General features: G+C 35.6%; 1 protein-coding gene across 1 annotated transcript; it reads left to right on the top strand.

The window, feature by feature from the left end:
* The first annotated feature begins 423 nt into the window (after positions 1-423).
* On the top strand, positions 424-1,490 carry LOC123320431. Its single transcript, XM_044907751.1, has 3 exons — positions 424-686; positions 960-1,062; positions 1,367-1,490. The coding sequence occupies exons 1-3, from the start codon at positions 536-538 to the stop codon at positions 1,431-1,433; spliced, it is 321 nt and encodes a 106-aa protein (XP_044763686.1). The 5' UTR covers positions 424-535; the 3' UTR covers positions 1,434-1,490.
* The last annotated feature ends 12,032 nt before the right edge of the window (positions 1,491-13,522 follow it).

The raw sequence follows: 13,522 nt of genomic DNA, 5'->3' as shown, positions 1-13,522 counted from the left end.
ATACTGCAGTAGCTAGTGTTACTTCAAGTTTTATGGTGAACGACGCTATAGTAAAACGTTTTCCAATAGATTCTAAAGAAAAATTGGAAATAATGGAAAATGATTTGAAAAAAGGAATATTTTCAATGATGTGGTGAGTTATTTATTTTTTAATTACCTTTTCTACCTTCATTGATTCCATTACTAAAAAAATTTTGCTTTGAAGAGTAAGTTGAATGAATTATTTTCAACTCATTTTGGACATACTTCAGCTGTTAAGAAAAATCATGCCCATGCAACATTATTTTAGTTTAATTGCCTTGAGATCATTTTTGAAGTTATGGAAGAAACGCTTGGGGTAAAAAGTTAATTATGATAATTGTTTTTGTAGCCAAAGTTTAGATAATTCTAAAGCTTTTTCTAACATTTAAGGCATCAAAACAGAAATATATGCTTGTATTCGGGTAGAAACGTTATTACCATCCTTGAAATATAGATCTTAAGAATAAATTTTTCTTACTTACCAAGAACTTGATTTACTTCACAGGTTCATTTCATGAAAAGCAAGGGCGGAAGCAGTGCACATGACTTAATTTATAATATATTAGGATCTGTGGTGACAAATGATCTGGCATCCCATTACAGCTTTTACGGGCAGAAGAAAAAAGGCAAATTTCAGGAATTGCTTTTATGCTCCTGTATTTTCTGTAAGTATAAGATACGATGCTATCTTCCTACACTCCTGCACTTAGTGCATAACATAAAAACTTAAATTTCTCACTATTCCATATAAAAATTTTTCTTCCTTCCATGTAAAGTGATTATGACATAATGAAAGTGATACGTTTTCACATTTGTTCACTTTTTTATGAAAGAAAAATTCAATTCATCAATCTTTTCAAATGATCACTTTTGTGAATATTTATTTATTCAAATTATATAATTTCACTATGATAATAAAGCTCTTATCTGTTTTACAGTTGCCGTAAGAACAGTTAATGACAAGATCACAGATGCAGAAATCATTACCAGCATTCGTATGTGGTTGGACAACTCAAAAACGAGGGCTGAAAGAAATAAGAAGTAAGCTAAAGAATTTTACTATTTCCTGAGATTATTTATGCTTTTTTTCTGCCCACCTTCATGACAGAATTAATCTTTTTGTTGTTCTCGATACTTGGTATCAAAAACATGAATTTTTTTCCATCTTTTCAATAATAGAAATATCCCATTTACTTACATTTTTAAACCCTTCAAGAAGAATGTATATGTTTTATTAAATTTTTTACCTTATTCATTCATACAAGAATGAATTTACATAACTTCAATTTTTAAACTATATGAAGCTTTGTGATTCTGAAGTATTATAAAAATATATTCATTTCAGGAATGCCAGTAGTGGTCGACGGGTATTCTCCCTGGTCATGCCAGAAGATGATATACAGGAAGATTGAGAGATAAATGGTGTTAAGATGATGAATAGATTCCAATAAAATTTTTTTCACTGATTTGCAACTACTTAATTCAAATGAAAAACCTTATGCATATATTACTTCCAGGAAATGCTTTTGAATGTTTCAATGGTCAAAAATTATACTTTGAAATCTTCCTGAAAATATTCTCGCAAGATTTGTTTGGAATAACAGGAAATATTTCTCAAAAAAATGTGAGAAAAATTTTCAACATTGCAATTGTTTTGAAATTTTTCAGCAATAATTCATTATTTTGTGAAAGTTTCTAACAATATTTCGCAGAATACAGGTATGGCTGGAATATTCTAAGACATTTGCAATATTGAAAACTTGTCTTACATTTTCTCGGAAATATTTCTTGTTATTCCATACAAATCTTGTAGAAAGATTTCAGAGTATCATTTACGATCATTGAAATACAGATGAAAGGAGTTTCCTTAATATTTTATGAGTCATTATCAATAACTCAACAAATATTGAAGAAATATATTTCGAAAGATTTCAGTGCCCTTCATTGGAATATTGTGAAAACCACTCGTGAATATTTGAAAACATATTTCCACCATCTCAAGCTTATCTTGCAGAAATATTTCACCGTCCCTTTGAAGCAACAATATCTGTAATATGATTGAAATCTTCAGAAGAATCGTCATGCTATGTTTCTGAAAATATTTCGAATATCTAGACAAAATTTTTCATGAAACATTTCAATGTGAGAAAAAGTAGGACATAACTTTATTTCATGAATATTTCAGTGAAAGGTTTATTAAATATTCAGAATCTTGCTTACAAATATTTCATAAATATTTGAAAAATTTACATGCAATGTTTCTGAAAATATTTCGAATATCTAGACAAAATTTTTCACGAAACATTTCAATGTGAGAAAAAGTAGGACATAACTTTATTTCATGAATATTTCATTGAAAGATTTATTAAATATTCAGAATCTTGCTTACAAATATTTCATAAATATTTGAAAAATTTACATGCAATGTTTCTGAAAATATTTCGAATATCTAGACAAAATTTTTCATGAAATATTTCAATGTGAGAAAAAGTAGGACATAACTTTATTTCACTAATATTTCAGTGAAAGATTTATTAAATATTCAAAATCTTGCTTACAAATATTTCATAGGTATTTGACAAATATCCTATGCTATGTGGGTTTAAGTGATTACAGAAATACACTTTAGGTTCATTGAAATGTCACGTTTTCTCACCAGTTAACTAAAAAGAAGACAACGCTGTGGTGTTTATTATGTGGGGCTTCAGAGTCAGAAGTTCAAAAATAATTTTCTTTTCCATAGAACCCCGAAAGGTAAGAAAAATTGTTCTTTTAAACCCAAGATATTTTAAGAAAATCTATATTTTTTTCGCGGGAATCAGTTGTGGATGCAAACTATGGGTTTGAAATAATTTGTTGTTAGAAGGCCTCACAGAATTTGCAACAGCCATATCAATTTTACAGAAACTCAACCGAAATGCTAAACCCATGGCTTGGGTAATCCCTTCTGAACATTGATCTTCATGATCTTTCACTTCGTGAATTTGAGAATAGATAGGTGTAGTTGATGAAGATGAGATGGAAGCCGCTAGTCCTTCATCACAGAAACATAAATCTGGTGAAATAATCGAATTTTGGAGTTGATTGTCCGGTGCTTGATGGCAACTATGTCCATTGAACATATCATCTACTTTTTTCTGCTTCCCAAAAAGCCAATTCCAATCTGTCATTTTCTGATCGATTTATCTGCTTGGTCGATTCAGCGGAGACATTTGATTCTCTGAGGCCCGAAATCCTTTCAAATTTCTCATCGCTGAGTTGACCATGACGATCGAAAATCATTCCCAAGTTGTTAGACATGAAAGAACCAGATTGATTGATATTATTCGATTCAGCAAAGATTTCGGCTTCTTTCAGACGCTAAATCTTTTCGAATTCCTTTTTGCTGAGTTGTTGTGGTGATGGCTGAAGTTCTGAAGTTATTCCGAAGATGTCAGACACTCAATAATCAGAGACTCTGGCTTTTTCCACACACAAAATCCTTTCGAATTCCTCATCGCTGAGTTGGGGACCTAATTGCTGTGATCCGAAAACTCATTCCGGAGGAGAGAAAACTCGATTCTGTGTACAAAAAAGTAAATGCTCGCGAAATCGATACACATAGAATTCAGGATAAGAAGAATAAACACATTTATCATAAAAAAATTTCAAGACGAAGAAAAAAGTAGTTAAATATTTTGTTTCAGATCAAGATTTCCCTTAGAAAATAATATCCGATTTTATTAGGAAAAACCTAAATTACAAAAAGGCATAAAAAATTGATTTATCATATTGATTTGAGCCAAAATTAAAGATTTAATAATCAAATATCAAAAAAAGAAATTGATCATTTCAAAAATAAACAACTAAGGTTTTCTCAGACAGCACATTATCAGTATTTACAACATTCAAATTCAATAAATGTAAAAACATTAGAAGAACTTTTAACTCAGAGAATTCGAGAAAAGAGAGGATTGATTAATGTTGGAGGCAAAATAACGAACATATTATTTGGAACATTAGATTCTGAAGACGAAGAGCTTTACCAAAGTTATTTTGAAAGTATAAAGAAAAACAAAGGGACACTTATGAGGAATCATAAACAAATTGCTACTAATATATGAATAACTTGAAAAATAAGTACATTGATAAATTTCAGAAACAGAAAATTTCAAATTGCTTCGTACTGTACCTCAACTAGAACGTATTGAAGAAATGCATCTCATGACTGTTGAAATTGTAGACATCAAAAATATTTTGAATGAGATTCAGACAGCAGTGAGCTTTGCAAGACTACACATCCTGCATGAATCTATTCTCCCTTACCATTGAGTATTGAACCCACTCGTTTAATACTCAATGGTCATACCAAAGTCATTTTCAAAGAAAAAACATTGTTGTTTATAATTTCAATTTCAACGGTTTATGAAGAAAAATATAATCTATACAAGTTTTACTATATACCTCAACGGAATTTGTTCCTTCCTTTCACAAACCCCTATATGCTCACTCGAGACGAGGAACTAAGATGGTCCACGAAGCAATGTCATCAAGTAGAAAAAGACTACCTCTGTGATCAAGATTCCCTCGACAGGACTCCAGAATGCATGAAAAATGTATACCATTTTACTCCGCCAATGGCTATAATCCAGTCCAAGTGTATCATTAGCAATAATCAAAAGGAAATTTACCCCATCAAAGTTAAAAAAGAAGAAAAATACATAGTTTTACCAAAACCTACATTTTTCAATAATCACTCCAAGGAAGAAGAAAAAGAAGACTTCGAGGATGAAGAGATTCCAGATATACATCTAGAAGAAATTGAAGACTGGAAACGGAATTCATCGATATCAGCATTTATGATTATTTTGATTCTCATAATAATTTTAACAATAATTTGGGTAATTTGTGAAGTTTTTCATAATTTTAAAGCTACACCTCAAAGAGATGATACCTTTATCCAAAGGGGGGAGGAATTATGTAATCGCACCCCATACTAATTCAATGTAACTCATCCAGATTAACCATAAGCATTGTATATGACTATGTTGCAGCCTGCAAAGTCCGCAGTGAACACCTGCAGTGCTGAGTCACATCCTATAGATAAGATATTTGTATAAAAGCATCTTCTTCCTTGATTTCAGGGAAGAAATAGATCTAGAGCCTTAGTCGATATTCAGTAGTTCACACAGAATATTCAAATATTCTCTATTATAAATAAAGTGTTTTTTAAAAACCAACTCTTCAACCTAAAATTCATAATTATATATTGTATAAGTTTATTCTTATACAACTCTGTCGGTTTGAGTTTTCGTATTGAGCTGACGTGCTGCACCTCTGGAAAAGTATCACGCTAGATGATTCACGTAAACCAGTGGTAAGGTTGGAAAGATCGGCTCTTATTAATGAAATGGTTCGTTCGCGAGCCAAATCTACAGTGAATGATGATATCGAGTACGATGATAGAAATCAAGGTCAACCGATTATAAGTGATTCACGTATACCGCCGGTAAGATTGGAGAGATCTTCTCTTATAGATCGAATGATTCGCTCTCGATCGATATCTATAAATGACGAGGCCGCAAAACGAATCGAGGTGATTTACGTGTACCGGTGGTAGAATTGGATAGGTTTTCTATTATCGAGAAATCGATTTCCTATCGATCCGAATCTATAATCGTTCATAGGAATGACGACGACACGAATAACGATAGCGATGATAATAGGATTAGAGACGAAACGAAAACGACGAATTCGCTTAGTAGTTACGATTAGAGAGGTCTTCTCCTATAGAGCAGTTAATTTGTTCTGGAGAGTTAGGTACAATTATCGTCGATAGGGCCAACGAAAATATGAATTCTAATTCGACGGTCGCATTAGAAGGTGATGACAATAATACAGAAAATGTGATATTTGAAAATACTTCGTTAGTTATTACTACTACCACCGATGGTAGTGTCGATGATACATGTACACGAAATTCAGGTACGCCGAAAGGAAGGACTCGTAGACAATTCCGCATCGTATCACTTATAGAAATTTAATTACCTTTGGATCGGAACGAATAGAATTATTGTGTAAGGATCCGCATAAATGTGGCACGTTAAACGGTTTATGCGCAGTTTGTGGTGCTCTATTTTGTACTCAAGAAAATATTACTAGAACGCATGAGCATACATCGTGTTGCAATGGAGGTGCGTATAGTTTACCACCGTTAAGTCCTCGTCCTTTAGAAATCAAGAATTTGTATACTAGTAGCCATTCTTGAGCTATACAATTTAGTTTGTTTGCTGTGGCATCGTTTAAAACTTCTAAACCGATACCTCGAAGACGGGATCAAGGTCATTGGAGTTTTTCGATATGTGGGCAAATTTACCATTTCTACGATCCACTTCCTAATGCGCAAGATTTTGTAACAACCACACTTTATCAGATGTATTTTCTCGATGACGAAGAAGCGATACGAAGAAGAAACGCTTTCGCAGAAGGAAGAGGGTTGGATTCTGGACTCGTCAGTCGGATCGAGAGACGCATAATAGATTCATTCGTGCTTACAAAACTATGGGTGAAGAATTAATAGAGAGAAGACGACGGAAGTGGATAATATAGTTATCGGTACTATTAAGGAACCGAATATAAATGTTCTTGCGGCGATATTCGAGGGATCCGAACCGGCCATGGATGTAGATTTCGTATTGTATCCTCATAGAGAAGACGATTCCGAGTCGCGCAATAGACATCGCGAGATAAAAATTCTTGATCCGATGGCGGATCCGTATATCCATTGTTATTTCCTTGCGGTGATTATGGCTTTCACATTGGGATCGAATATAATGAGAGACCTAATAAAACGACACGGAAAACCGTTACCATCCATCAATATTACAGATATAGGTTATATTTTAGAGATACGTTTTCGACCATCCACCACGGCGGTAAATTGTTTCAGCAATACACAGTAGATGGTTGGTTGAAATGCGAGATGGTTCGTTTGTGGTGGTACAGAGAGAATCAGGCGGATTTCAGTAGTACCACTGAAGATACTCTGAGACGATGTAATATGAAGAGACTGGATCACGTTGGTCGAACGGTTATTTTACCTGCTACATTTTTCTGAAGCGAAAGACGTCGCATTAGACACTAGAGGAATCGATCGCTATTGTTTCGGAAATCCCGATCTTTTTGCAACGTTTTCGTGTAATCCCCATTGGCCAGAAATGAAAAGTAACGTCGTATTGACGAATCAAAAATGTGAAAATTGTCCCGATTTAATATGTAGAGTGTTCCAAATGAAATTGAACGCATTCATCGACGATATAGTTCATAAGCAAATTTACGGTGTTGTGATAAATCATCAATATGTGATAGAATTTCAGAGGAGAGGTTTACCGCACGCGCACATCGCAATTACCTTGCATAACGACGATAAATTAATAGATGGCGATGCCGTCGATAATATTATATCTGCTCGTATACCGGACGAGATGACGCAACCACTTTTATACGGATGCGTTAGAGATTACCAATTGCATGCTCCGTGCGGTGAATTAAACGTGGATGCGTCCTGTATGATAGACGGTAGGTGTTCTCAGTGTTAAGGCGGGTATACATCTGAGCAAAATAGCCGAATGAGCACGCTGCACCGAATGAGCGTTTATGCAGACAATTTCTCTTTCCGACGCACGAACAGCATGAGCATGTGTTCGGAGCCGCTCCAACGGATGTGTCAGTTCAGTGCTTACGAACGCGGACGATGGAAACTTAGAAAACAGGAATCATTCCATGTTCTAAGGATGAAAAACTTGGGTTGTGCTAGTGCCTCTTTCATAATTCTGTACGAGTTGCTAAAGAAGAAGAGACGACGGTGTACTTGATGGTCTTAACAATTATATCTACAAAGAAGTCGAGACCGTAGTCTCAACAGCACTTTTTTTAGCACGACATTCAGAGTGATGGCGGCAAAATTGGGCGGTTTTCATACTATTTCATTAAATTCAAACACGTTTCTTGCGAGAAATTCATATTAAAATGTGCGCGTTCGGTTCGAGGAAAAGATGTCAACTAAACCCGTCCACACTGAGCACGAATTTTCTTTGATAGACCGACAAATTGCGGATCGGCTCCGCGCCACATGAGCACGTTCGGTGCGGTGTGTTTAGCCCGTCCACATCTGAATGCTCATTCGGCGCGATGTGCTCATTCGGCTGTTTTGCTCAGATGTGTACGCGGCTTTATCCGAAACCGTACAGAGAGGAGACGGCTCTCGCCGTCGGTACTTACATCAAAAGGGCCGAATATAAACGTCCCAACGATGGCAGGCGAATTTACGTTGAAGCCTGGCAACGGAGCGTTACGAATCGAAGGGTAGTTCCTTATAATGCTTACGCCTTGGCTACGTATCAATGTCACGTCAGTTTCGACGCCGTAGGTTCTTCGAATACGGTTAGATATTTATATAAGTACATGTTCAAGAGACCGTGGTCTGTCAGGTTATACGTCGACAAAGAGTCGAATGGTATCGACGAAATTCAAGATTATATCGATAGACGATACGTAAACGCCATGGAAGCGACGTGGAGACTTTTCGAATTCGGCTTGCATAAACGTTCGCATTCCGTAATATATTTACCTGTGCATTTGCCCGGTCAAAAGGAATTATTATATAATGAATGAGTCGATATCGACGAGGTGGACAGGCGATGATCGCCGAATCGTCGATCTAAATTGGAAGCGTGGTTTGCTCTCAATCGTAACAACGTCGACGCTAGACAATACAAATACGTTGAGATACCCGAACGTTACGTATGGAACGACGTGCGGTGCGAATGGAAGAAACGTTCGCAGATAAGTAAGCAATTTGGAATTTTGCTCGGCGTGAGTCCTTCCGAAGGAGGGACCGAGAGATTTTTCCTCCGGTTACTATTGAAACATATCGCCGGAGCGACCTGTTTCGACGATCTTCTAACGTTAGATAATGGAGATGTATGCGACACGTTTCGAATGTCATGTGATCGAAGAGATTTGCTTCTCGCTTCCGACGGGGGATATAACGAGTGTCTACAGGAGGCCGGAGCGTTATATCCCGCGTGGAAAATTAGTTCATGAGCAAATTTACGGCGTTTTGTTAAATCATCAATATGTCATAGAATTTCAAAAAAGAGGTTTAACGCACGCTCACATCCTCATAACTTTACATAATGACGATGAATTAATCCATGCCGATGCCATCGATAACGTCATGTCTGCACGTATATACCGGACGAACGTACACGAGTACTTTCATACGGATGCGTTAGAGATTATCAAATGCATGCTCCTTGTGGCAAATTAAACGTGAATGCGTCATGTATAATAGATGGGAAATGCTCGCAATTCTATCCCAAACCGTACAGAGAGGAAACCGCGCTGGCCCTGGCCCTGGCCCTGGCCGTTGGTTATCATTTATTTATTTGTTTTCACTGGAACACAAACAGAAACTAGTCCCAGAGGCAGTGTTCACTCAGTTACAAATTGCAAGGATTATATTTCACTCTTTTCATCACTGAAATCAAAACTGTTTATTGAGTCCAATGCTTTTTATATAAGGAACATTCTGCTCACCTCTACTGTTGTATGTAATTTCATGATTTTTCATGCAGGCGCCCCCCTGTAGCCTAGCAACTATAGTCACGTGCCTACTTTGCCTTATGAATAATCCGCGTCTGTGTATTGTACTTATTTCCTTTGATTATTAATTTGATTAAAATGTATCACAATCGAAGATGTTCGAAGTTCTTCGATGTACAAACTATCAGACATTGAGGTAAACACCTTTTTACACCGAAACAGGAGCAAATTATACTGTACCAATACGGTTGGGTGTACCGGGGATTTTCGAGGTAGAGTAGATATAGGATCAATAGTAAAAAGCACATGTAATTATTCGAAACACAATATTCGTATGATATTTTTAAAATTTCAAATTTTGGACTTCGAGACGTCAACGAACAAAACAAACAATAAAAGGAAAAATGCACAAGAATCACGACCAATCATCAATAACGGAAAATATGACCAATAAAAATAACGGATACATTGGGCAAGAATTGCCTCAGTCACAAACATACCACAGAAATGCTTCTTGAGGTTCCTCAAATTCCTGTTTGATGCCAATTATTTCGTTTATAAAGGACAACACTTCTCACATATCTTCGGCTGCCCTATGGGAAGTAATCTCAGCGCCATTCTAGCATTCATCGTCATGACAGAATTAATAAATGTTTGTCTCCTAAGCCTTCCTTATGAACCAACCTTTTTATATCTATATGTGGACGACATAATCACAGCAATGCCTGCAGATGGATTGCGGGAGCTCCTAAGGGTGTTCAATTCCTATGATGAACACATCCAGTTCACGGTGGAAGAGGAGAATGAAAATTCAGTTCCCTTTTTAGACACAAGGGTTATCAGAGCCCCAGACAACACCTTGAGATCAAACTGGTATAGAAAACCTACTAGTTCAGGCAGATACATCCATTATCGATCAAATCATGATTGGAAAGTGAAAGTGAACATGATCCTCAATTTAAAAAATGGAACTCATAAGATTGCACATCAGGATTACCAAAGGACAGCCTTCAGAGAATTGTATAACGTCCTCGGAGAGAATGGCTACCCCAAAGGCCTTCTTAATAAACTCATTTACTGCACCCCAACAACACAAGAAGAACCTTCCAATGCACCCCAGAATAATGAAGGAAGAATTATCAATGGTACCACCAACTCAGTGTTGGATATCCCAAAATTTGCCTCTCTGCCCTATCTTCCTGGTCTCACTAATAAGTTGATCCACATTCTGTCCAACATCGGAAATCTAAAGATTGCCAAATATAACGTTTTCTCAAATGGAGCTCTGTTTTCCAGATTGAAAGACAAAATTCCTCTTCTTAACCAATCCGACTGTGTCTATTCTGTCCCTTGCAATGATTGCCCCAGCATCTATATAGGACAAACATCTCATTCCTTGAAGCGTCGTTTTTCTGGCCATCGAAGTGACATCAGGTCTTTATCTGAAAATTGCGCTTTGTCCAATCATGCAGTTAGAAACCTTCACTCGTTTAATTTTGACCAAGCAAAAGTCCTCTCCTTTTGCAAAAATTATCACAAGAGAATATTCCAGGAAATGTGCTTTATCAACGAAAACAACAATAGTGTTAATAAAAGAACAGACATAAAAGGTCTGAGTAACATTTATAGCTATCTCTTGCATCTAGACTTAAAAGATGGCCCCCGTACCTTGATAAACGCCACCGCCTCGTTTTCATAGAAGTAAACTTAGTCTCTTTTGCCTTTTGCTCTCGTCTGTGGTCTCTCCTAACCTATAAAGACTGTTTGTAACCGCTTCTTTGAGTCTATCGTTTTTTTGCATGTCTCCATTTAATGATTTGATATTATAGCCTCGTAGCTATATTCTGAGGAATGTTTTCCTTCCAATTTGCCTCTATTTTCTACAGCAACTAACGCATGTGAGTAACATTATGTTTTAGTTGTTGATAATTCTTTCTTGTACCTATCTTAAAGAAGTTTTTTAATTGTTCGGATTTTTTTTAGCCCCACACCCAGTGAAAACTAGGTTTTTGTGTAATTATATATATTTTTTAGCACCCTGATGAAGGAACCAATATAGTTCCGAAATATAGGTGTATGTACCAATGGTTGTTTGATTATAAATAGCCCCTTTAGCCAAGAACCCAAATAACTTTCACACTGTAATAAAAATAACGTTAAGAATAACGACGATTTGGGTTTTCGCAAAGGTAACCATGGCTACTCAAGGTTGGATAAGAAAATTTCAGAATTCAATAAGTGGCATCATTCGGAGAAATAAACATAAACAATGTCAAATTTCTGGAAAGCACTTAGTGAGCGGAGCCAAATGAAGGAAAAAAGTGATCAATTCAAATTGTCGTGAATTGTATAAATATGGGTTATTCGTGAATTATAATGAGAGAGAATAGCTCATTATGCATAACTCATTATGTGAAATGTTTTTTTTCGAGCAGATGAATCTTTCGTAAGAAGATGGAGGTAGTGGTTATTCGCAGAGAAAAAGCTTAGGTGGAATTAAATGTGAGAATAATAGTTTTCAAGACCTGACATAAGACATAAAAGATTTCATTAAATTCGATGATTTGACAAGCTAGGTAATTGTTATTTTTCCACTCATTATTCGGTTCTTCTGATAGCAGAAGAAGCAGATTATACTTAACTCAAATTTAGAATTAGCTATCTATTATTCTTCCCCCAGAGAGTTGATTTGTTTGAAACTATAATATATACCGAGAAAGATGTCCAGACCATGACCCAGACACCATGTCCATAATGGGGATTCTTCTGCTGCCAACATCACGGCCTCGAATTCATCCAGCGATAGCACTTACACTTGATAATTGCTCAGAACCAGGAATGAATTCAGAATATACCGAGGAATATACTAATAGACAATGAGTATGATGAATGTATGTTCTCTTTGGAAATTAATTTTCAATTTAATGATTATTGAAAAAAAAATCACTAATTCAATGTATATTCTGCATATTCGATAGATTAAAGAAATACTTTTTACATGCGGAATGATCGAAAATGAAAAATTTTTTTGGAAAGAATAATAATAATCTATAATTGAAGGAAATTCTGATGCTTCTTCAAACACTGCTGCTAATGCTGATACAGCAGATTCTACATGTGCATTGCAAACAAAACATAGAATTAGGTAAAAGTTCTCAAAGATATTTAAAGTTTCTAATATATTTTAGTTTTGAAATTTGTTATAAATAGAGGATGAAATTTAAAAAAATCAAGAAACAGTTTGTCTTTTTAACGATTATCATAGCTGAAGTGAAGACGGACCTCGGAGAAATAAAATGTTCCTTAACAGCGTGAGGGAATCAAACAACAACAAGGGACCCAATATTTACGAGGTTCCTATTATCTTCGAAGGATGAGACTTCCTTGAAAACAATGGAAGATTATCTCAGTGTTTAGGAGGACTTGAAAAACACAGTAAAAATATCTATGATTTCGTGGACAATATCAAATAAGTTTGCTACTAAATAAGCGGAAAAGCTCCTTCAGTGTTCTGAAAATTTCAGACCTAGTCAGAAGTAAGTGTATTTGATATGTTCTTGTATTACATTGTAGATTTCTTAACGAAAAAGGAAAACTAAATAGATGAAAAACGAAGTTAAGCAGTCATGTCATGTTGTACACAAAATTTAAATTTTATAATGGTCCGAAAGTACTTCATTTCAATTTATTATTCTTATGGATACATTTGCCATGATATATCATTTCAATTGGGGGATATGTTAAATAGTTCATCTAATAAGAACAAAACTGTATGGGATATTGTGAATAGGGAAACAGGACGGAAAAAAATTTCTCGACAGAGCATCTCGCTCAAACAAGATGGAAAACTATATTCCGATCCTTCTGAGATTGTTGATATGTTTGCTGAGTATTTTTGCTCTATTGCACAAAAAAG

Source organism: Coccinella septempunctata, chromosome 9, assembly GCF_907165205.1.
Source record: "Coccinella septempunctata chromosome 9, icCocSept1.1, whole genome shotgun sequence".
NCBI classification, from domain to species: Eukaryota; Metazoa; Arthropoda; class Insecta; order Coleoptera; family Coccinellidae; genus Coccinella; species Coccinella septempunctata.
The sequence above is the reverse complement of the archived record's forward strand: the minus strand, read 5'-3'. Positions and strand labels throughout refer to the sequence as shown.